General features: G+C 42.1%; 1 protein-coding gene, 1 gene segment (V, D, J or C) and 1 further gene; 2 read left to right on the forward strand and 1 right to left on the reverse strand.

The window, feature by feature from the left end:
* Nucleotides 1–1,227: 1,227 nt before the first annotated feature.
* Olfr1510 (olfactory receptor 1510) lies at nt 1,228–2,266 on the reverse strand. The gene has a single exon (NM_146431.2). The coding sequence runs from the start codon at nt 2,207–2,209 to the stop codon at nt 1,253–1,255; it is 957 nt and encodes a 318-aa protein (NP_666642.2). The 5' UTR covers nt 2,210–2,266; the 3' UTR covers nt 1,228–1,252.
* On the forward strand, nt 19,306–20,215 carry Trav1 (T cell receptor alpha variable 1). The segment is given in 2 exon segments: nt 19,306–19,354; nt 19,933–20,215. Coding segments are annotated over 2 exon segments (332 nt in total).
* The window catches only part of Tcra (T cell receptor alpha chain), a 1,796,232-nt gene continuing 1,791,017 nt past the window's right edge, over nt 19,306–24,520 (forward strand).

The raw sequence follows: 24,520 nt of genomic DNA on the forward strand, positions 1-24,520 counted from the left end.
TACTGTGTCTGTCATGGGACTTACAGTATATTTGGAGTAAAGTGATGGCACCTTGAGTATCATATAGGACAGACTGTCACATGGTCTGTAATAAAGTAACTGGGCATAGTGGCTTATGCTTATAATCCTAGCACTGCAGAGGCCAACGCTGGGGGATTGCTGTTTGTGACTTCAAATTTACTATGTTTCTCAGGCTGGCCTTGAACTCCTGATCTGGTTGCTTAGTCTCTTAAGTGCTAGGATCATAGGCCTGCACCAGCAGGCTTAGGAGAAAATTAAATTTGATTATGGTATAAATGAGGAGTAAAAGGAGACATGACTAATTAGGAATCAGTTTGATATATAAGCATAGTGGCAGTAAACAACAGGAAGGAACCATTAATAATTATATTATCCTAGTTAGATTTCTATTGCCATGACAAGGGACTAAGCAAACACAACTTACAGGAGGAAATAATTTATTTGGCTTACAGCTTGTAGTCCACCATCAAGGGAAGCTAAGGCAGGAACTTGAGGTAGGAACTTGGAGACAAAGCCCTGAAGCAGAGACCATGGAGGAGTCCTGCGTGGTGGCTTGCTCAGCTACCTTCCTTTTGCCACCCAGGACCACTTGTTCAAGGGTGGCGCCACCTGCAGTGGGCTAGGCCCTCATCTACTAATTAGCAATCAGGAAAATACCCCACAGACATGTCCACCGGCCAATAGGATAAAACCAACTCTTCAAGAGAGGTCCCCTTCTCTCAGGTGTGTCAAGCTGACAACCAAAATTAACTATCAAAATGAGTCAGGATTTCCAAGCTCAGCTACTTGGGGGAGTATTGATGCCATGGACAAGCAAATCCCACAGAGTTTGGATGGGCCTGACTAAGGGTGAAGACAGTGAAAACAGGAGCGTGGTTGGCGTTGTTTTATCTTATTTTCCTTCCAAAGTTGCTGGTATAATTATGTGCTTGCTAAGATGTACCTGCATTAGTGTTTGCCTCTGCCTTACACAAAGCATCTTCTCCTCTCAGGAAGTCGTTAGATGGTAAAAATCATGCGCCCATTTATTTCTAAAATAGTCTACAATGAAAAGATTATGATAGGAAGTTTCTTCCAATTTTAATTAAACTCAGTTTAGTTTAAACCATTATCATTGTTGAGCATTTGCCCCACCGGGAGCAGTAGTTAAGAACATGGCAGCGATGATGATGATGATGATGACGACGATGGTGATGACGATGATGTGTGTGTGTGGTCCCTGAGCCACTGGCTACTTCTCTCCACCCACATCCCTTCTACCTGCTGTTAGCCTCTTCAGGGCAGACTTCACTTCCTGGTTCCTCAGGGTGTAGATGAGCGGATTCAGTAATGGAGTGACAACAGTGTAAAATACAGCAACTGCTCCGTCAAAGGGACTCTTGGAACCTGCCCGAAGGTAGATGAAAATACAGGGGACATAGTAGACGGTGACCACAGTGAGATGGGAGCCACAGGTGGAGAAGGCACGCTTCCTGCCATCGGCAGTGCGTATCTTCAGGATGGCATGAACTATGTTGGCATAGGAGAGCAGAATCAGCATGAAGCAACTGGCAGCCACTACCCCAATGTCCACAAAGGTCACCAGTTCATTGACAGTCGTATCGGCACAGGCCAGTCTCAGCACTGCAGGAATGTCACAGATAAAATAATCTATTTGGTTGGGCCCACAGTAGGGCAATCTGAAGGTCAGAGTGGTTTGAATAGACCCATGGATGGAGCCAGCCACCCAAGCTCCAGCCACTAGGATTGTGCATAATTTTCCATTCATGAGCACAGGGTAGCGAAGAGGCTGGCATATTGCCAGGTACCTGTCATAGGCCATCAAAGTGTAGAGGAAGCACTGGGTGCTGCCTAGGAAGTGGAAAAAATATAGTTGAGCTGCACAACCACCAAATGGGATAGCCTTGCTGGCAGGAGTGAAGTTTAAAATAAGTCGAGGAACAATGACTGAGGAGAGCCACATGTCCAGGAAGGAGAGCACACCCAGAAGAATGTACATGGGGCGGGCATGCAGCTTGGGGTCAGCCCACACAGTGAGCAGGATGAGCAGGTTCCCCAGCTGTGTCAGGATGTAAATGAGGAAGAAGACCAGGAAGAGGAAGGCTCTTAGATTTGGGGGGTGAGCCAAGCCCAGGAGAAGGAAATCTGTCACCACAGCGTCCAGCGATGTGTTTCTGGTTCTTCTCATGTCTTAGTCTGTTAAGATGAACCATGAAGTTAGACAAGGGAAATGCAGAGAGGGAGGAGGTAAGGTGATGCTTTTGTTTGATGACCAGTGGCTAGCAGGAGAGAAATATATGTGTATAAAATTGTTTTGAAAGAAGAGTTGGTGTCACCTATTAATTATTTAGGTTTATGTGGGGGAAAAATTACCCAGAGGCTGGCTGTTTTGGTGGATGTATGGAACCTCTTGTTCAGTGAGGGGCAGCAAGGAGCAATATTGCACAGATCAAGGAACAGAAGAAACTGTCAGCTATAGGATGGACTGATAATTTCAATCAGAAAGGATTTTAATGAAGGGAGGCTAAAGCAAATGCAGGGCTAAAATCATGTGTTCCCCCTCACTGACCTCACTGTCACATTGCCTTTTTGTCTACAGTTAAGAATCAGCTATACTCACCATAGCATGCAAAATGTGCAGTGTCTGGCCCTTCTTCACCATTCTGTCCATTTCCACCTAGTGTTTGGTGCATCCCTGAGACTGAAGGCTCTTCTGAAGTGTGCTCCTGTATGTGTTTTGCACTTAGCATTTCCCTGGGTGGGACCCGTTCTTCCCTTCAGCCTTGCTTAGGGGATCATTACCTTGAAGAATTCTTTTCTGATTATTGATGATAATGATATACACCTTTTCAATAACTATCTTACTCTATTTACATAGTCTAATTCCTCATCAATCTTTCCATTATTCAAGTGCTAGTGAATTAAAAGTGATAAATAATTCAATCTCGCTTGTTGGACCCTTCTACTTCTTTGAGGCCAAAGTCAGTCTTTGGGATTATACAATATGGATCTAGTTTCATGATAACAAATTCTAACGATCATTCATGCTCTTTAGTATTTCAGAATATTGTTTCATTTTATTGATTTATATGTCTATTGATTTAGATTGAATTTTGTAAAATGCAGAATTGCAAAGGAACTTTTTATTGTGTGTTATAAAAGTATTGACCAGCACATGGTTGTTAGCAAGCTTGTGCATGTATATACACACAAGTTTCTGTTTGCCATCCAGGAGCTCTTTCTAAAGAATGTTAAAGATTTCAAATACCTGACCCAACCAGGCGACAAGGAAATGCTTTCATACTGCTTCTTGCTTACCAAGAAGTCACCACCAAGGTTTCTCTCACAGAGATTCTCCCAGGTACACAGGGCCAAGCAGACATGTACCAAACTATGAACCAAATATCTTTCCTCTCTTAAAAGAAACAAAAAAACAAAACCCCCAAAACTAGCCAACCAACCAACCAACCAACCAACCAACCAACCAACCAACCAAAAAACAAACCAAACCAAAAAACCCTCCCAAGTTCCCGAAACCCCTAAGATCCCACCCACAACAGCAGCAGCAGCAGCAGCAGCAGCAGCAGCAGCAGCAGCAGCAGCAGCAGCAGCAGCAGCAGCAGCAGCAGCAGCAGCAACAACCACTCCCAAAATAAAAACAAAAAGACAAAGAGGAAAGACTTGTTAATTCATTGTTTTTGCTGAATAAAGATTTTTTTCCTATCCCAGAGTTTAAAATGCATTCATCTGCCATTTAACCATAAAGTATCTATAGTTTTGTGAGTATTTTTTAGAAGGCAACAAAATTATAGCCATGTTTAACCATTTAGCTGCCATCAAAAACTCTCACAGGGGATGGCAAGATGGTTTGGTGGTTAAAGGCTCTTGCTGACAGACTGACAACTTGAGTTCAGTTCCTGGGACCCACACAGAAGAGAAGAACAAATTCTTGAAAGTTTTCCTCTGATCTTCATACCCATGCCTGTGTGTATACACATGTACACACACACACACACACACACACACACACACACACACACACACACACACACACACCTACTTCTCCAAATAGATTTTTATTTTATTTTCTAAAATAAGAATTTCTGTGTTAAAGTATTATCCCTAATGCTGCTGCTACTGCTGCTGTTCTGGGACAGTCTCACACATGTAAATAAAGAAGTTCAAAACTTGAGGTATGGTATTCAGGACATATCTTGGATTTTCCAGATATAGATTTTTAGAACAATGGAGCATGTTTTTGCCAAAGATTTGGATCAGATAATGAGACTAGAACAGGCCAGGCTAGCTTAAAAGAAGCAAAGACGACTACCCAGGATCCTCCTGCACTGCCTCTCCCATTCTTTAGCTTCCTGTGTGGTTTGTTAGTTTCTTTCTTGTTTTTAGTTGTTGAAACTTTCAAAAAATGTTGCAAATAGTTTGAGTATATCCACTCTGGCTGATTAAATAATCAAGATATTCTAAAAAAATCCAAATATTATTTTGTATCTGATAATGATAAAATTATGTTGAAATATGGTCAAATCTAATCAGAACACATAAAAACACTGAATGACTAAAATTCAATATAAAGGCACTGCACAATAAAACTCCAGTGACATCAGAGACTAAATGGCACATCTCTGAAAAGTAATTGCAGTTAAAGTTTTAGGAAGGCTGTGAGGATAGTCAGAAGAGTGCCACTGAGGTGTTTAAGGATGCGAAGGGTAGGGAAACATTACAGAGACCTCTTACATCTTGGGACCCCAGGATGAGCTGCTTGTGTGCATCCTGGACCTACGTCAGGCTTCTCTGATGTGAGCATATTTCCTGGGGAGGTTTAAAGTGTGTGAAGCAGTTCCCTAGCAGAGTGAAACATTGGATTTCTACAGTGACCCTGGAGATCTGGGGTACTAGGAAAAAACAGGTAAGAAATGAAGATGGGGAGGGAAACTGGCTGAGTGCTGTGTTCAGTGTGCTCAAAGGACGCCTATTTATGATGGGGCAAGTATCTAGTCTGAATCTGTTTCTGGCAAGGGCATTTACCTTCCTCCTCCTTCATTCAGTTAGATGTCCTGGTAAGGACAGGCAGATCAAAGGGAATGTAGAGTATCCTGGGCACACTTGAAGTACTCCACAGAGTAGATTTCTGTCCTTTACCATAGATAAAAAGAGCTTACCTTGGAAGAAACCTAGCCCCTCTTCAATGGAGAGGAAAGTGCATCTGGCCTGCCTTTGTTTCTGCATAGCTAACAACACCTCCTCCTGAGCTATTCCCGGCCTTTGCCTTTCATTGCTATCATAATAAAAAGAGAAAGTAAAAAAAGATATTAAGCTCTCTGAGTCCTCTTTTCAACTTTATAAAAGTCAAACTTATCCTAGTAGTTGGGGAAAGTTCCAGAAAGAAATGGGAAGAGACTAATGTTTAGACCATACAATCTGGTCTCCAAGGCTGGTTGTGCTCTCTTGGGTGGAGCGCTTCTCCACACTGCTTCCTCTTAGACTTACCTGTATAGAGCTGCAGAATTGGTTGGTTGTCCCTGAGTGGACTTGTCCTGCAGATAGAGAGATGCCGTCCAGAGGCTCAGTCCAGCCTGTGGTACAGGGCTCCTCTCTCTGTTTTAAAAAGGATTTAGCATTCTTTCAAGAGTTTGCCCTGTAGGCAAATGCCCTTCATGGCTCTCCAAGGAGTGTGACTTCTATATCTCAAGTCACCAGTTTTTATCGTGTTGCTTTTCTCCGTCTGATTAAGGGAGGGGGCAAGAAGAAGCACTGCCTAGAGATTCGAAGCAGAATTCTGACCTCAAGGGAAATCCTACTGCAAAGTATTCCCCTAATGAGGCCTTCCTCCCTGAATCCTCATTATTTTTTGTGGAGAGAGGGATCAGGCAACATGAACAGTAGCTGTCTGGAAAGGGGAAATGGAGAATGCTCACATGTATGTGAGCTCTCAGTATGTGTTTTCAGTGTGCTCTGCAGACTTCTTTGCTGTGCCTCAGGATCTCCATTTATCCCCCTGTCTCTCACATACTTACCCTGCTCTGGCTGCTTCCTTTTAAGATGCTATTGAGTGGATGAAATCTCCCTTGATCTTCCTCCTCTTCTATTTAGTCTTCTTGGTTCCTGTTAATACTACTGGGCATACTGTATTTGCCTGTCAAATTATTTGTCTCCCTCCCCTAGAATGTAGGCTTCATAATAGTACTTTGGCTCACTGTGTAACTCCTGGCACCATTTATCATAGTGCTTTTCATGTAGTAGGTTTTTGTTTTTGTTTTTTAGATTTATTTATTATTATATCTAAGTATACGGTAGCTGTCTTCAGACGCACCAGAAGAAGGCGTCATATCTCATTATGGGTGGTTGTAAACCACCATGTGATTGCTGGGATTTGAACTCAGGACCTTCAGAAGAGCAGTCAGTGCTCTTAACCGCTGAGCCATCTCTCCAGCCCCCATTTAGTTGGTTCTTAATAGATAACTTTCAATGAATGCCTTGAGCAGAAAAAAGAAAGCCATGGTTTCAAATATGAACCTCACATTTAAGGTTACCTGGAGTAGGGCTGGGGAGATGGATCACTGGATAGAAGTGTTTGTTGAGTGCATATATACACATACACCACATACATATATGTGTGTGTGCACACACATGAACAATACGTGTGAATACAGCATGTACCCCCTCATATACACTGACACACACATAAACACATGAATATATCATATGCCACCCCACATGTACCCACATACATGTTCAACACACATAAGAACACATAAATACACAATTATACATATGGATATACTATATATCATCCCCCCCACATATATACCACACATGTACATACACACAGCACATATATGGAAATATACACTATATACCCTATATGAGTACACCATACACATACCAACTACACATATACAAACACACTGTAACATACACACACAGAGACAGAGAGAAGAGAGAGACAGAGAGAAGAGAGAGAGAGAGAGAGAGAGAGAGAGAAAGAGAGAGAGAGAGAGAACAAAGTTACTTGGAGTATTCTTGATATCAAATTGATTTCTACATGTACCCTTATGTCTATATTCCAAGGCAAGTCACTCTATTTGTTTTATAAAACTTTGTGTCAGGTGTTTGTATGTGCAATAGTCTGTCACCTGAGACTTGTTGTGTGGGTTCTGGAGCCAGTGAGTGACAGTGGCTGTCACTCACTGAGGAAAGGAACCCAAAGAGACCGGAATGGTTTTGTTGAAAATTGTTTATAGCTTTAGGACCAGCAAGATGGCTTAGTGGGTAAGGATGCTTGCCACAAAGTTTGCTGTCCTAGTTAGGGCTTTTATTGCCATGATCAAACACCATGGCCTAAAGCCACTTATAGAAGAAAGATTTATTTCAGCTTATAGTTCTATATCACAGTCCATCACCGAGGGAAGTCAGGGCAGGAACTCAAACAGGACCTAGAGGTAGGAAATGAAGCAGAGCCCATGCTTTCTTCTTTATAGCACCCAGGACTACCATCCCAGGAGTGGTACCACCCACACTGAGCTGGGCCCTCCCACGTCTATCATCAGTCAAGAAAATGTGCCATAAGTTTGCCTTCAGTCCAATCTGGGAAACATTTTCACAATCTCTTGAGATTCCCTCTTACAAAATAACTCTAGCTTCTGTCAAGCTGACATAGAGTCAGTTAGCATACCTGTACACCTAAGTTTGAACCCTGAGACCCACATAGTAGAAGGAGAAAATCAATTTTCACAAGCAGTCCTTCAAACTGCACATATGCACCATGGTGTGTATGTGGCCCTGCCAAAAATGATATCTCTAGTAAAAAATGAAAAAGGAAAACCACGTAGCCTATCTGCATCTGATGAAATTAGGAAATCGGTGGATCAGGGCCCTATACCCCAGGGCTAGGTGGGAACCACACCCACTGCCACAGAATTCCTTTTCTAATATTCAGGGGAATCAGAGTTTCAGTAATCTGAAAGAAGCTTGGAAGATGGTGGATGATACCCAGGCACAGTCTGCCAGAGCCTCCAGGAATAAAATGAAGAAATGTCAGATTATACAGGGACACGGTCAGTGTTCACAACTGGACTCCTGAAGGACCATCCTGAGGTGTGACCAGTATCAGAGACCCCATCTATGCGGCGCCACATGAATTTGACCAGAACTTGTACCCAATCTTCCAAAGAAAGAGCTGGAAGGGAGGACAGGATGCCCCACTGCAAAGGAATTCTCAGGGATAAGACAGGTTTTCAGGTGCTGCAAAGAAATATCAAGAGACTTGAGACTGGTCCAGGAATCAGTGCAGACAGCACTCAGCTGCTTCCCCTCCTTCATATTTATCCTACTATTTTATACACATTAATTTTGCCAGTCAGCTCATTCCTACTTGGTCTTCCCTCCTCCCACTCCAGATCCTCTTCTTTTACATTTTCCTTTCTTAAAGAATACAGACTGGCCTTGTTTGTGAGCTCTGTGTGTCTCAGCCTGTGCAGATTGGGGACTTTTCTATGTTATCTGATTACAATTTAATGAAAGGGGATAGTAGAACACAGGTGACACAGAAGAGATGGGAGAATGCCTGGGATTCAAGATCTAAGGGGGGGTAGTGGGGTTGTAGAAAGGAAAGAGTAAGTTGTGTATTCATAAGGATATATACATCAGCTTTGTGGAAACCCATTAGTTTGTGAGACAATTAAGAATACACACACACACACACACACACACACACACACACACACACAAATTCATATGGGTTTGAACAGAACTATTCTGTGCAGGTGGACAGTGCTTCTCACAGAGGACATGGCTTAGCAAGTGGAAATCTCAGTGCCAGGCTGTCATGCATAGGATACCTCCATATCAACTACTGGCTAGGGAGGTCCTCAAACAACACAGGGTACTGTCACTGCTCTTGGTTGCCCACCATAACTAGATGGTAAGACCTCTTTGTTGAAGATGCCATTGACTTTGGACACAAGACATAAAGAAATCAACCTTGAACTGACCAGGGAACTCTGACTATACACATGTAAGATAATGAAACTAGATCCCCATCTCTCACCCTGTATAAAAATAGGTTCCAAATGGAACTTTAAGACATTAAGGGAAAACCTGAAACTCTGCAACCACTAGATGAAAAAGTAAGGAAAACATTTCAAGACACAGGACTTTCTCAATGGGAATCACAACACTTATTAATTGATTGATTGACTTATATTTTTTAAAGTTTATGTGTATAATTGTTTACCTAAATGTATTTATGTGCACTGTGTGTATGTCTGATACCCATGGAAATCAGAAGATGATATTGTATGCCCTGGAACTGGAGTTAGGTTGTGAGACACTGTGTTTATGCTGGGTACTATTGTTCCTGGGTCCATTGAAAGAGCAACAAGTTCTCTCTCTCTCTCTCTCTCTCTCTCTCTCTCTCTCTCTCTCTCTCTCTCTCTCTCTCTCTTCTCTCAGATTGTAATTTATTTCCCCTTCCCTTTCCTCCACCCAAGCCCTCCCTTATACCCTTCCCACTTTTCCTTCAAATTCATGGCTTCTTTTTCATTAATTACTATTGCATACATGTATGTATTTGTACCTACATATATATTTCCAAATATAACCTGAAAAATGCCTTTAATTACTAAACTGCCTCTTTAGCTCTTAATTTCAACAATGAAAAAAATATACCTTATAGAATTAAAAAGAGACAATTGATTGAAGAGACTCCTACAGAGTGGGAGGACATTTTTGTCAGCTATATACATCTGACAGAGGATTAATATAAAGATATGCAAAGGAAAAATGAAACAAATAGAATTGACTGAATCATAATATTAGTTAATAAGCTGAACAGACAGCTCTCAAAGGAAAAATGTAAATGTAAATATTTAGAACCATGTTCAATGTTCTTAACCATCAGGGAAATGACAATTAAAACTCCTTTGGGATTAAATCTCACCCCAGTCAGATAGACTACTATTAAGGATGCTTCAATCCTACTTAGAAGGGGGAACAAAATAATCACGAGAGGTAGAGAGAGGGTGGAACCTGGGAGAGAGAGAGGGGAGGAGGAGGGAAAATGGGTGTGTGTGTGTGTGGCAGGATCAGGTATGGGAAGAGAGAGGAGAGAAGTCCAGAGGACCAGGAAAATGAATAGAAATATGTAGCAGTGGGAGGTTGGAGGAACCACTAGAAAGTCCTAGATTCCAGGGAAATGAGGGCTCCCAGGACCCAACAGCAAAGATATTAGCTGAAATACCCAACAGAGAAGAGATAGAACCTGAAGAGACCACCTCCAGTAGATGGGCATAGCCTCTAGTTGATGGATGGGCCCACCCACCCATCTCAAAAATTTTAACCTGGAATTGTTTCTGTCTAGAGGAAATGCAGGGACAAAAAATGGAGCAGAGACTGAAGGAAAGGCCATCCAGAATCCACCCCACCTTGGGATCAACCTCATCTGCAGACACCAAACTGAGTCACTATTGCTGATGCCAAAAAGTGCTCTAAGACAGGTATGACTGTCCTCTGAGAGGCTCTACCAGCAGCTGACTAAGACAGATTCAGATACTCACAGCCAACCATCAGACTGAGCCTGGGGACCCCAATGGAAGAGTTAGGGGAGGGACTGAAGGAGCTGAAGGGGATTATAATCACATAGGAAGAAAAACAATATCAACTAACTGGACTGCCCAGAGCTCCCAGGGACTAAACCACTAACCAGAGTATGCATGGATGAGTTCAAGGCTCCAGCTACCTATGTAGCAGAGGATTACCTTATCTGGCATCAGTGGGAGGGGAGGCTCTTGGTTCTGTAGAGCCTTGATGCCCCAGCATAGGGGGATGCTAGAGGGATGAGGTAGGAGTGGATGGGTGGGGGAGCACAATCTTACAGGTAAAGGGGAGGGAAGGTGGGATGGGGAGTTTACAGAGGGGAGACCTGGAAGGGGGACATTTGAAATGTAAATAAATAAAATAACCAATTTGGAAAAAAAAAAAGAAAAAAAGAGAAAAAAAAAACCCAAAATAACAGTCAGGCTACATCCAGTGTCACACCCCACAAGCCATATGCCTTAAGGATAACTAGTCTACTTCCTGTAGCCAGGCAGAGTCCTCAGTGGAGGGATAAGGATGTCAACACACACTCAAAACTTTTGACTCAAAGTCTGTCCTATCTATAAGAAATGCAGGAAAAAAGATGGAACAGAAATTGAGGGAATGGCTAACCAATAATCAGCTCAACTTGAGACCCATCCCACGGGCAAGCACCAATCCCTGACACTATTAATGACATTCTGTTCTATTTGCAGACATTCTGTAATGTATAGCATGACTGTCCTCTGGGAAGCTCTACCTAGCAGCTGACTGAAAGAGATGCAGAGACCCACGGCCAAACAGTGAATGGAGCTTGGGGACTCTTATGGAAGGGTTGGGGGAACAATTGAGGGCCCCGAATGGGATAGGAACTCTACGAACCACTAACCAAAGAACATACTCATTGAACCTAGGCCTCCCCACACATATGTAGCAGATGTGCAGCTCAGTGTTCTTGTGGGTTCCCCAGAAATTGGAGCGGGGGCTGTCTCTAAAGCTGTTGTCTATTTGTGGAATACATTCCCCTAACTGAGCTGCCTTGTATGGCTTCAGTGGGAAAGGTTACACCTAGCCCTGCAGAGACTTGATGTGCCAGGGTTGGGGGATACCCAGGGAGTCCTCTACCATCTCAAAGGAGAAGGTGAGGGGGATGGGAGAAGGGATTGTGTGAGGGGTAGATGGTGGTGGTTGGGCAATGACCAGGATGTAAAGTGAATAAATAAATAAGTTAATGAAGAAAAAAAAAAAAGAATCGTCTATTCTTGTTTTACTATCGGTCTCGATCTTCTCAGCCAGTCATGGATTGCAAGGGGAAGAATCTAGTTGAATAGATGTTTCAGGGATTTTTTTTTCTGCAGTAGTTGGGTTTACTAGCAGGTATGTGACTGAACAGTTTGTGTGGACTGTTTATATAGATGTGGTCAGATTTGCTTTCTCATGTTTGCTAACACTTCCCTCATGGCCAACATTCCCTGAAATGATTGCCTGTTTAAGACTTAGGCACAGAAGACAAGAAATCAGGGGACAGAAACCTTAATAGGCGTTCTAAAAATAATTGATTGGAGCTCTCACAATTCAACACTTGCTTTTGTGTCTTTTTAGATAAACTGAATTGCTTGTATGACCAAAACCTGAACTTAAACCACCTATGTTCTTACAGCATAGCTGTGAAGAGCTCTAGTTGCCCTTATCTCTAATCCAATTGTATTTTAACTTATAAATATTCTATACCGTCTCTTCATAATCTTGCTATGGAGAACATGAAATAAAAGTATGCAGTGCTTCTTTTAGGTGTATATAGTGAATAGACACTTCATAACTGGTAAAGAAAAGAAAGAAGAGGGCTGGAGAGATGCCTCAGTGGTTAAGAGCACTGACTGCTCTTCCGAAGGTCCTGAGTTTAAATCCCAGCAACCACATGGTGGCTCACAACCATCCGTAATGAGATCTGATGCCCTCTTCTGGTGTGTTTGAAGACAGCTACAGTGATATAATAATAAATAATAATAATAAATAATAAATAAATCTTTAAAAAAAGAAAAGAAAGAAGAAAACAAACAGCTAGGTGGTGGTGCACACCTTTAATTCTAGCACTGGAGGCAAAGGCAGGTAAATTTCTGTGAATTCAAGGCCAGCCTGGTCTACACAGTGAGTTCCAGGACAGCCAAGGCTGTTACACAGAGAAAGCGTATTTTGAAAAAACAAACAAACAAACAAACACACAAACAAAAAGAAGAAAACAAAACAACAAATATTGGCATGGATGTGAGGAAAGAGGAAACCTTATTCACTGCCTATGGAAATGTATAGTTGTGCAGTGAATAAGGAAACCAGTATTGAGGTCCTTCAAAAAATAATAACAGAATTTCCATATAACCCAGCTAAGCCAGTTCTGAGCATATACCTAAAGTAGTCTATGTCCTATCAAAGAGATACTTGTATATCCATGTTAATTATTTTATACACAGTGACAACTAATGGAATTAACTTATCTACAGATGAAGGGGTAATGAGAGCATAGTACATATACACAATAGAACTTTATTCAGAAGTTAAGAAAAATGATATGTGATTTACTTGAAAATGGATACAGTTGGAAAAGATTATATTTAGTGAGATAATTCAGGCTCAGAAAGACAAATATTGCATTATTGAATGTTCTTTTTATATGTGTATCCTTCCTTCTAATATATTTCTCTGTCTATATGTCTACCCACCTTTCATTTGTAATGTATAGAGTCTAGGTGACTAGAAAGGTGACAGTGAGGTGGAATACTGGAGGTAGAAGTGTATGAGCAGGGACAGGGAGCAGGGAAATGTGGGAAGAGAGTGCCAGCCAACCAAAGTAGTATGTATAATAAAATGTGAAAACAAGGAGACCTATTATTTTGTAACTAATAAAGAAAAGAAAACAGGGCTGGTGAGATGGCTCAGTGGGTAAGAGCACCCGACTGCTCTTCTGAAGGTCCTGAGTTCAGGCCCCAGCAACCACATGGTGGCTCACAACCATCATTAAGGATATCTGACTGGTGTGTCTGAAGACAGCTGCAGTGTACTTACATATAATAAATAAATAAAAAGAAAAGAAAAGAAAACAATTACATAAAATAAGTTAATATTATAAGTAATACTGGAGACTTGGTTGAAATGAAGAAACAATTCTTGGAGTGTGGTACTAGCTGTAGGAGACTATACTGACTAATGGAGGTCTGTGAAGATTGAGTGGCTTCTAAAGGGTCTTTCAATTCTAAATTAGGAAGCAACTGCTTAAAGCTTGGTTTGATGGTGGTAGTGATGTGTGTGTGTGTGCATGTGTGTGTGCATGTGTGCACAACTGCAGAGCTTTATATATCTCACCAAAAGATGATTGTATCATCTTTATTTTTCCACATTGATTGATTGATTGACAGTTACATATATGTATAGAGTGTATTGTGATCATATTCACCTCTCATCACTCTCTGTCACCTCTTCCACTCTCAATGACTCTTTTTCCAGTGAGCCCCATCTCCCTCCCCTTTTTATGCAGGCCTCATTCAGGCAGCCATATCTGCTGTGTGCTCAAGGTTGCAGAAGCCCTGCCATATCCAGAGGACAGTGTTTCCACCTCTTCTCCATCCTCTACCTCCACACTTGTCTTCCTTCTCTTCTGTGATGCTCTCCAGGCCTGGGGATGGGTGACAGAGATGTGTTGCTTAGGGCAGAGCACTAAGTCTCACTGATTCTCAACACACTGACAGTTGTCAATTTCTGTATTAACTCTGCAGAAAGAAACTTCCCTGAACTAGATTGTGAGCAGCTCTAGTCTGTGGGCACAAGTGTTGAGGAGACACTTTGTGTCTTAGGGTTTATATTGCAGTAAAGAGACACTCTGACCACAGCAACTCTTATAAAGGAAAACTTTCAACTGGGGCTGGCTTAAAGTTCAGAGGTTTACTCCATTAGCATCATGGAGGGAAACATGGGGACACACAGGCAGACATGGTGTTGGAGAAGGGGTGGAGATTTCTATATCTAGAGCAGCAGGTGACTGGAACAGAGAGAGACACTGGGCCTGACTTGAGCATCTGAGAGCTCAAAGCACACCCCCACAGTGATGTAGTTACTCTAACAAGGCCACACCTCCCAATAGTGCCACTTCCTATGGACCTATGAGGGCCATTTTCATTTAAACCACCACAGTTTGTTTATAATATCAGTAGTACATTCTTCTCCAGAGCCTGTAATCTCCTCAATGAGAGGCTTTTGACTAGGTTTATAGTACAAGGTGTATGCTCACTCTCCTGGAGAGGGCTTCAAATTCTATTAGAAAGTAGTTGGTTAGCTCATAGTAGTCTGACACTACTGCCCAGTGGATGAATATTTCCTAGTAGGTCAAAGTAATAGCATACAGGATCCACAACCCATTATAATTTTTAATAAAGCAATGTATTACATTCTACTTTATGGAATGACTACACAGAAATGAATCCAAATGATTCATGATGAGAGTAGATACTCTAGTAAGAATACCACATGTTGATCCATATATGGAGGTAAATGTTTGTAAAAGAATCTCTTGGAAGGATATTATTCTGAAGTCAGCCTGGTCTACACTGCTAGGTTTACTTCAATACCAAACCAAACCAAACCAAACCAAACCAAACCAAACCAAACCAAACCAAACCAAACCAAACCAAACCAAGCCAAACCAAAACAAATTAAAATAAAGCAAAACCAAGCCAAACCAACAAGTCAATTCAATATAAAAAAGGCAAAGAAAGGCAAGGAAACCAAACCAAGACAAGACAAAAGACAAGACAAGACAAGACAAGACAAGACAAGACAAGACAAGACAAGACAAAAGAAAACAAACAGAAAACTAAATGAGGCAGGTAGGCAGGCAGGCAAAAGACACTGAGTCGTCTGCCATCACAGGCACCACTAATGTGTGTGAGAATATGGTGGAGAGGAATAGAGGCAGAGTGGTGTGTGCACAATGAAGGAGGGGGGGGGGCGGAGCTCCAGACAGGAGGGTAGTGAGGGTCAGCCTGCTATGAGGAGCCTGTGGTGCCCCCCGAGGCCATGGCAAGGTCCTGGCATGGCCTACCACCAAGGGCCATGTCTGGGTTCATGGCCCTGCAGAAGCAGGGATCTGTGTTGGTGTCTGTGGCCCATGTTACCACCAAAGGCTATGTGGATGTCCGAAGCCTGGGCTGCCACCTGGGGTCATGTTGACGTCCAAGGGTTGCCCAGATCTGACTTCACCTCTTCTTGCTGCAGCACTCTGGAGAATGGGCCCTGCACCCACTTCTTCTGGGCATCATAATAGATCTGGCTCTGGTGTCACGGGTGCAGGTGAGCTGGTGTGAGTGTAGAGTGAGTGCGGGAGAGCCTGGTCCTGCCCCCTGATGGCTGTCATAGGCAAGAGAGCTGGCCTTGTCCCTCACCTGGGGAAAGCAGGAGAGCTGGCCCTGGTGGTGTGAGTGCAAAAGTGCTGTCAGGCTCGCCAACTCAGCTACTCAGATCCAGGGCTCTGTGCTGGCTCGGCCCAACATCTGCCTCATCTGTGAACTGAGTGTGTGAAGAAGCTGATCTTGTAAATCCAAAGCTGCAGGATCTCCATGACACAGAGCAACAACAGGACAACTGAGAAAAGTTCCAGGGAGGATCTAGTATATTGATAGTGTAGCAGAAGCCAAGAGGCCTTGAACTAGACCAATGACTCATTGCAATGAACATTTGCAAGTAAAGACATTTGGACAAGGGGTTATACTATGTGACACATCTGTGACAGACTGCAGCTTCCACGGTGTACTGGCTATTTTTGTGTCAACTTGACACAGGCTGGAGTTATCACAGAGAAAAGAGCTTCAGTTGGGGAAATGCCTCCACGAGATCCAGTTCAACGCATTTTCTCAATTAGTGATCAAGGGGGGGAGGTCCCTTTGTGGGTGGTGCCATCTCTGGACTGGTAGTCTTGGTTCTATAAGAGAGCAGGCTGAGTAAGCCAGGGGAAGCAAGCCAGTAAAAAACATCCCTCCATGGCTTCTGCATCAGCTCCTGATTTCTGACCTGTTTGAGTTCCAGTCCTGATTTCCTTTGGTGATGAACAGCAGTATGGAAGTGTAAGCTGAATAAATCCTTTCCTCCCCAACTTGTTTCTTGGTCATGATGTTTGTGCAGGAATAGAAACTCTGACTAAGACACACGGCAAGATGACTTTTGTTTTTTGTTTTATTTCTTCCTCTCTTCTCCTTCTCTTCCTCCTGCTCTCTCCTCCTCCTGCCCCTTCTCCTCTTTTCTTCCTCTTTCTTCTTCTTCTTCTTCTTCTTCTTCTTCTTCTTCTTCTTCTTCTTCTTCTTCTTCTTCTTCTTCTTCTTCTTCTTCTTCTTCTTCTTCTTCTTCTTCTTCTTCTTCTTCTTCTTCTTCTTCTTCTTCTTCTTTCTTCTTCTCCTTCTCTTCTCCTTCTCCTTCTCCTTCTCCTTCTCCTCCTCCTCCTCCTCCTCCTTCTCCTTCTCCTTCTCCTTCTCCCTTTCTACTTCCTCCTCCTCCTCCTCCTCCTCCTCCTCCTCCTCCTCCTCCTCCTCCTCCTCCTCCTCCTCCTCCTCCTCCTCCTCCTCCTCCTCCTCTTCTTCTTCTTCTTCTTCTTCTTCTTCTTCTTCTTCTTCTTCTTCTTCTTCTTCTTCTTCTTCTTCTTCTCCCTCTTCTCCTGTGGTGGAAGAGATGGCAAGTGTGGAGGGCAGATAAGGAGGGACAGGGAGATAAGTGGGATTGGGGTACATGATGTGAAATCCACAAAGAATAAAAAGTTAAAAAAATAATACAAATAATAGAAAAAAGATGTTACATGGAAGACATTAATTTGAGAAAACAATGCATTAAAAAGGTCTCATATATCTCAAACTGGCCTTGAACTTGTTACATAGCTAAGTATGATATTGAGTTCCTGATCCTCCTTCCCCTACCCCTGAGTGTTGGGATATGGTTCACCACAACATGTGGTATTAACTGCAGCTTTTATTTTATTATTTAAAATTTTTTTTATTGGTTATTTTATTTATTTACATTTCAAATGTTATCCCTTTTCCTGATTTCTCCTCCACAATCCCCCATCCCATCTCCTCTCCCTGCTTCTACGAGGGTGCTCCCCCACTCACCCACCCACTCCCACCTTATCCCCTAACATTCCCCTACACTGGGGCATTGAGTCTTCACAGGACCAAGGGTCTCCCCTTCCATTGATGACAGATAAGGCCATCCTCTGATACATATGAAGCTTGAGCCATGGATCCCTTTTGTGTGTACTCTTTGGTTGGTGGTTTAGTCCCTGGGAGCTCTGGGGGAGGGTGGGAAAGGTCTGGTTAGTTGATATTGTTGTTCTTCCTATAGGGTTGCTAATCCCTTTAGCTCCTTCAGTCCCTCCCCTAACTCCTCCACTGAAATCCCTATGCTCAGTCCATGGTTGGCTGTGAGCATCAGAGGATCAGCATCTGTATTGGTTAGGCTCTGGCAGAGCCTTCCAGGAGACAGCTGTATCAGGCTCCTGTCAGCAAGTACTTCTTGGCATCCACAATAGTGACTGGGTTGGTGTCTGCAGATGGGATGGATATCCAGGTGGGACAGTCTCTGGATGGCCTTCCTTCAGTCTCTGCTCTACTCTTTGTCCCTGTATCTCCTTTAGACAGGAACAATTCTGGGTTAACTTTTAACACTTAGGAAGTAGGTTGAAGTGCAGATTTCTTCCCGAATGTCTTCATCAACTTTCATTTTTTTTAGCCTAGTCTTCCACTTCTTGCCTTCTGCCTTTTCTCTTTTTCAAGGTTATATGTAACTGAGCAAAAATATTAAATAACAGAAAAATTTAAGAAAGTGTTGACGTTTAGTCTATTTTTTTTTTTTTTTTGGTTTTTTGAGACAGGGTTTCTCTGTATAGCCCTGGCTGTCCTGGAACTCACTTTGTAGACCAGGTTGGCTTTGAACTCAGAAATCCACCTGTCTCTGCTTCTCAAGTGCTGGGATTAAAGGTGTGTGCCACCACCGCCCGGTTCTAGTCTATTTTTTTTAATTCCAGGTGTCTGAAATAATGAATAGTTTAACATTCCACTTCTGCTCTGTTCACACATACATTGACGCATATCCTCACACAGAGATTTATCGTCCATTTATTCACCGGCACAAATACCACTGTGGAGATAGCAGTGTATCACATCGTGTGCATGATCTACAGCCTTGTGTCTTTGTTTTTCTTCTATCCTGGGAAAAGAAGCTTAGCATGGGGCAGTTGACCACTTCTGCTCTTGCATTATGTTCCGATTTGTTTTGTTTTTTTTTTCTTGTCCTTTTTCTTGGTAGATACCGCAGACTGGCCTTGAGCACAGTACCCTCCCAGGCCTTTCAAGAGCTACTGTTAGATCCCCACACCACCTCACCCAGCTGTCTTTTTTGTTCTTCACAGTTGAGCTTCATCAAAGTCACATGGGTTAAACTCTATGGAGTAGTCAGAACACACTCTTCAGAAGGGACTCCTGATTTCAAAGGGACTTCCTCAGCTGTCACTGAAGCATCTTGAAGACACCCCTCAAGAAAGGACATCCTCTTCTTGCTTCTGTGGGTTTGCACCCAGGATGAGGCTCCTCCCCACCCACAGAGGGTTTTCTCTCTGAAGCTGTTGGTGCTCAGGAGCTGGGGACTCAGTGTCAGGCTGGTGGTGTCATGCTGCAGATGTGGGGGTTTGTTCTCTATCTCTTCCTGACGGTGGGAGGTAAGTTCCAACTTCATAGAGAACATGGCTAGGAGTTTTCAAAATAATTTTTCTCCAGCTAAATAATTGCAACTTTTATAATGAAAAAAGCCTTTGCTATTAGATATTTTCCTTTCTTTCTTAATTTTCTATTTATTTATTTATTTATTTATTTATTTATTTATTTATTTATCTATCTATCTATTTAATGTCTTTTGAGACAGGGTTTCTCTGTATAGCCCTGGCTGTCCTGGAACTCACTCTGTAGACCAGGCTGGCCTTGAACTCAGAGATCCTCCTGCCTCTGCCTCCTGAGTGTTGGGATCAAAGGCGTGCACCATCATCTCCTGTGGATAGATGCTTTCTTATGATGTACCCACTGTTATGGGCTTTCTTGTAATGAGCAGCTGTCATTGTTACCACTGTTTCTGACACTCATTGTTGATCTTGAAAACTCCCTGTTACTCTAAGTTTTCCTGGACCACATGGAAGCATGGCATTTTTTAAAATTAATTTTTAAACAATTCAACGTGGGAATAATCTATCTACAGCATTTCCACGCTCCCTTTCCCCCTGCTAATCTTTCCTGTGTCTCGTAGGTGCTGCAGGACAGGGTGTGGAGCAGCCTGCCAAATTGATGTCTGTGGAGGGAACCTTTGCTCGGGTCAACTGCACATACAGCACCTCAGGGTTCAACGGGTTATCCTGGTACCAGCAACGTGAAGGCCAAGCCCCTGTATTTCTTTCTTATGTTGTTTTGGATGGTTTGAAGGACAGTGGGCATTTCTCCACTTTCCTGAGCCGCTCGAATGGGTACAGTTACCTGCTTCTGACAGAGCTCCAGATCAAAGACTCTGCCTCATACCTCTGTGCTGTGAGGGACACAGTGACTGTGCTAACCTCTGCAGCTGCACAGAAATTCTAAGAGGGACACAGCAGGAGTGGAGTTACATTTCCTGAGTGTGTGTTTGCTGTGAATCAAGACTAGGCTCCTTGGAAACAGATTTGAGTTTGCCACTTTCTATCTGGGTGGTTTTAAATGAGCCACTTTAACTTAAAGTGATTTTTACATTTATTGATTGAGTTTTAAAAAAGATCAGTTCAGTTTTGTCACGTATAAAATGAGGCTAACAATAGTGCCTTAGCCCTCACACGGAAAGTTTTATAAAGTTTAAGTTATTTGTAAAGTTGAAGTTCTCTAAAGGTTTGATTAGAGGATGCATATCCAAAAATAGTATACTTATATAGGGAGGGAGCAGAATCTGGGAGAGGGAGGGAGGTAGGGAAGAGAGGAGGAGAGAAAATCGTCATCGTCTTTATAAATGAACCTCGGAAGTGTAAGACTATCACTGCTATTGTATTTTAAACACTGTGTAGCCCTACAGTGAAGCAGGAGATTGCACAGACTTGCTTGAGGTCACTGCTATCACGTTGATTGGCTACCTGACAGACCCACCACGTGTGTGTGTGTGTGTGTGTGTGTGTGTGTGTCTGAAAAGGTCATGGAACAGTTGCGCCTCCCCCACCCCCTTCCGCAAGGGAGAGGCTAATATTCCGTGGGGCTGGATCATTGTCCACCTTCAGACAAGGGAAGTCCTTGCCACCTCATTCCCTAAAGACCAATCAGTTTAAAAAGTCACACTGTTCTGTCAATCACATTGTGCCTAATGACTGCTGCCCTGAAAAACTGTATAAAAAGCTCATTGACTGAGCTGCGCAGGGTCGCCACCTCTCCTTCCAGTCTGGGGACGACCCCAGTGCACGGGAACAATAAATTCCTCTTGCTTTTTGCATTGATTCCCAACTCCTCGTGGTTCACTCAGGGGGTCCCTGGTAAGCTAAGGCTCTCCAGAGTCTTACATGTCATGAGTACATGCGGAAGTCAGAGGGTAGCTTGCCAGACCAGAGTCAGTTCTCTCCTACTATCATGTTCGTCTTGAAGACTAACTCAGGTTATAAGCTTGGCAGCAAGCGACTTTACCCACCGAGCCATCTTACTCTCTGAATGCTAACTCTTTTGTTACTGTCTCATAGGTCTTTGGGAAACATTTTTCCCTCCAGACTGTTTTTCTTGCTGTTGTTTAGATTGAGTAAATTCTGCCCCCTGTCTCTCAGATCTGGTTACTCTCACTTTCCTGTTGATTCTAACCTGAAGGATTTTTGACTTAAGTTTTAATTTTTTCTTTCTCTAATTTACTGATGTTTTCTTCCATAATTTCTCTTTTTTTCTGACTGAAATGTTCTGGTTTTCTGATTAAGAGGAATTGCACTTATTTGTTGAAGTATTTTTTCAGTAGCTGTTACAACATGCTGTCTCATGAGTTCTGAATTTGATTTGTCTTGGTGTTGATGTCTGTTGTCACTTCTCATTCATGTGATTTTCTCTTTCTTAGAATGAGAATGAGCACTGTATCAGAAAACTTGGCTCCCCACTTCATTTCCATTTCAGCGAGTTTGTCTGTAGAGGTGTAGTAGATGAGGGCTGGCTCCAGCTTGTTCAATTTCATTGATGAGAAGTGGCTTTGCTTACTGCTGGACCCCATTCCCTTCTTGCTGAGCAACTGGGAACATCACGTGTTTCTGCCACATGGGCAGTGGGAGATCTGCTTTCAGCTTTAGGATATCAGTTACTTCAAGTACACATTAACATGGATGAGGTGATCAAAAGACAAGTATCAGTTATTCAACTACTAAATATATTAGATGCTCTTTTTCTAGTCGCAGTTGAAAATATTTAGATTTTCTTTATACATACTAGAATCATCACAAAGGCCTTCAGAGTTTCATTTGATTCCTTTTTTTTTTTTAATACAGGAGATCCAGGGACTATGTCCCTTGTGATGAAATAATCAGAAAATGAACAATATTCATTTCTTTAATGATTCTAAGTAAGAAAAGGGTATTTTAAGAAAGTATTTATTCCTCAAAAGGGAAAAGTATTACGTGAATACACAGAAAGCACCTTCGGATACTTAATTTTGCCTCTGTAACCACTGGCACACTTCTCAGATAGCTTAAACATTCTAATAGTATTTCAGGTTTATATCTCATGTTGGTGACATGGCTAAGTGAAGCCCTTCGTTATCTATGAGCACTACCTCCCCCTTTGAAAATTAAAGGAGTTGTGCTGTCTTCTAAATATCAAATAGTTGCTAGTGGCAGAGAACCAATTACTTCCTGTAAGATAAAAAGTTATTGTCATATAGACTTGTTTTAAAAAACTTGGAAAAACTTAAAGAGGCAGGTAAAGAAGCAAAATTTAAAAAGCAAGAAGATTTCTTTCCTTCTAACAGGGCTTGCTTTGTTCTGAATGAGCCATTGAAGACAATTTCAGCAGAATATGATAACTGATTTCAAACAAATGTTGAAATTCACTATGTATCATAAGTTTCTCTGTGTAAATGCCAATTCAATTTTATTTAAAGAATGTTAAATATTTATTTATTTTATGTGTTTTGTGGTGCTTTGAATATATTTGGCCCAGTGAGTGGTACTGTTAGGAGGTGTGGCCTCATTGGAGGATGTGTGTCACTGTGGTTGGCGGTGAGCTTTGAGGCCTGTCTCCTAGCTGCCTGGAAGACAGTCTTCTCCTGTTGGCCTTTGGATCATGATGTAGAACTCTTAGCTCTTTCAGCGCCATGCCTGCCTGGACACTGCCATGCTTCCTGCCATTATGATAATGGACCGAACCTCAGAACCTGTAAGCAGCCTTAATTAAATGTCCTTTGTAAGAGTTGCTTTGGTCATGGTGTCTTTTTACAGCAATGGAAACCCTAACTAAGGCATGTATGAATGTTCTGCTTGCATGTATGTATGTGTTGTTGTCTTAGTCAGGGTTTCTATTCCTGCACAAACATCATGACCAAGAAGCAAATTGGGGAGGAAAGGGTTTATTTGGCTTACACTTCCATACTGCTGTTCATCACCAAGGAAGTCAGGCCTGGAACTCAAGCAGGTCAGAAAGCAGGAGCTGATGCAGAGGCCATGGAGGGATGTTCTTTACTGGCTTGCTTCCCCTGGCTTGCTCAGCTTGCTCTCTTATAAAACCAAGACTACCAGCCCAGAGATGGCACCACCCACAAGGGGCCTTTCCCCCTTGATCACTAATTGAGAAAATGCCTTACAGTTGTATCTCATGGAGGCATTTCCTCAACTGAAGCTCCTTACTCTGTGATAACTCCAGCTGTGTCAAGTTGACACAAAACTAGCCAGTACAGTTGTGTTGCCTTGTGTTGTAAAGGACAGAAGAGGGCATTGGATACTCTGGAGCTGGAGTTATAGATTATTGTGAGCCACTATGAGGGTGCTGGGAGTTTAGTCCAACAAGGGCACCTAACCACTGAGATATCTCTCCAGTCCAGTAAATGCTCATTTTAAAAGATAGTATATAAAACCTAAAAACAATTTACATTTGGAAGTGAGTGGGAAATCAAAGTTCAATATATTCATTGAACATTACAACTGAAAAGACATCAGGTAGTTCATATTTGAAGATAGATATAAAGTATTTAAACCACAAATAATTAGTTGTCATCCAGATAATGCTCTTCATCCTTATTAGTAGCAAATTCCATTTAACTATAGACCAAGCCCAGTTGAATATTTTATAACATTGAAGAAATAAATCATATATCTGCATATTAAAACTGATATTTAGAAATCTTTTAAGGTATATTAATAATTGTAATGGTATAATAATTTATTCCAATCACAAACATAATTTATTTTAATAATTTTTGTAAGTCAGTAAAAAAATCCACAGAAAGAGATAATAATAAAGCCTGGTGGTGGTGGCACACACCTTTAATCCCAGCACTTGGGAGGCAGAGGCAGGCGGATTTCTGAGTTTGAGGCCAGCCTGGTGTACAAAGTGAGTTCCAGGACAGCCAGGGCTATACAGAGAAACCCTGTCTTGAAAAAAACAAAACAAAACAAAACAAACAAACAAAAAAGAGATAATAAAAGCCAGGGTTGAAATTAATGAAATATAAATAAAAATAATACAAAGAATTAATGAATCAAAGAATTCTTTGAAAATATTAACAAGACTGACAAACCATTGGCCAAATTAACCAAAAATCAAACCAATCTTCAAACCAACCAACCAATCAACCAACAAAAAAGAAAGAAAAGAAGACACAAATCAATAAAGGTAGAAATGAAAAGGGAGATGTTGTAGCAAACACC

The sequence above is a fragment of the Mus musculus genome, chromosome 14, assembly GCF_000001635.26.
Source record: "Mus musculus strain C57BL/6J chromosome 14, GRCm38.p6 C57BL/6J".
Lineage (NCBI taxonomy): Eukaryota > Metazoa > Chordata > Mammalia > Rodentia > Muridae > Mus > Mus musculus.

Coding starts and splice junctions, on each gene's coding strand:
- Olfr1510 (NM_146431.2), bottom strand. CDS start 2,209: ATGAGAAGAACCAGAAACACATCGCTGGACGCTGTGGTGACAGATTTC.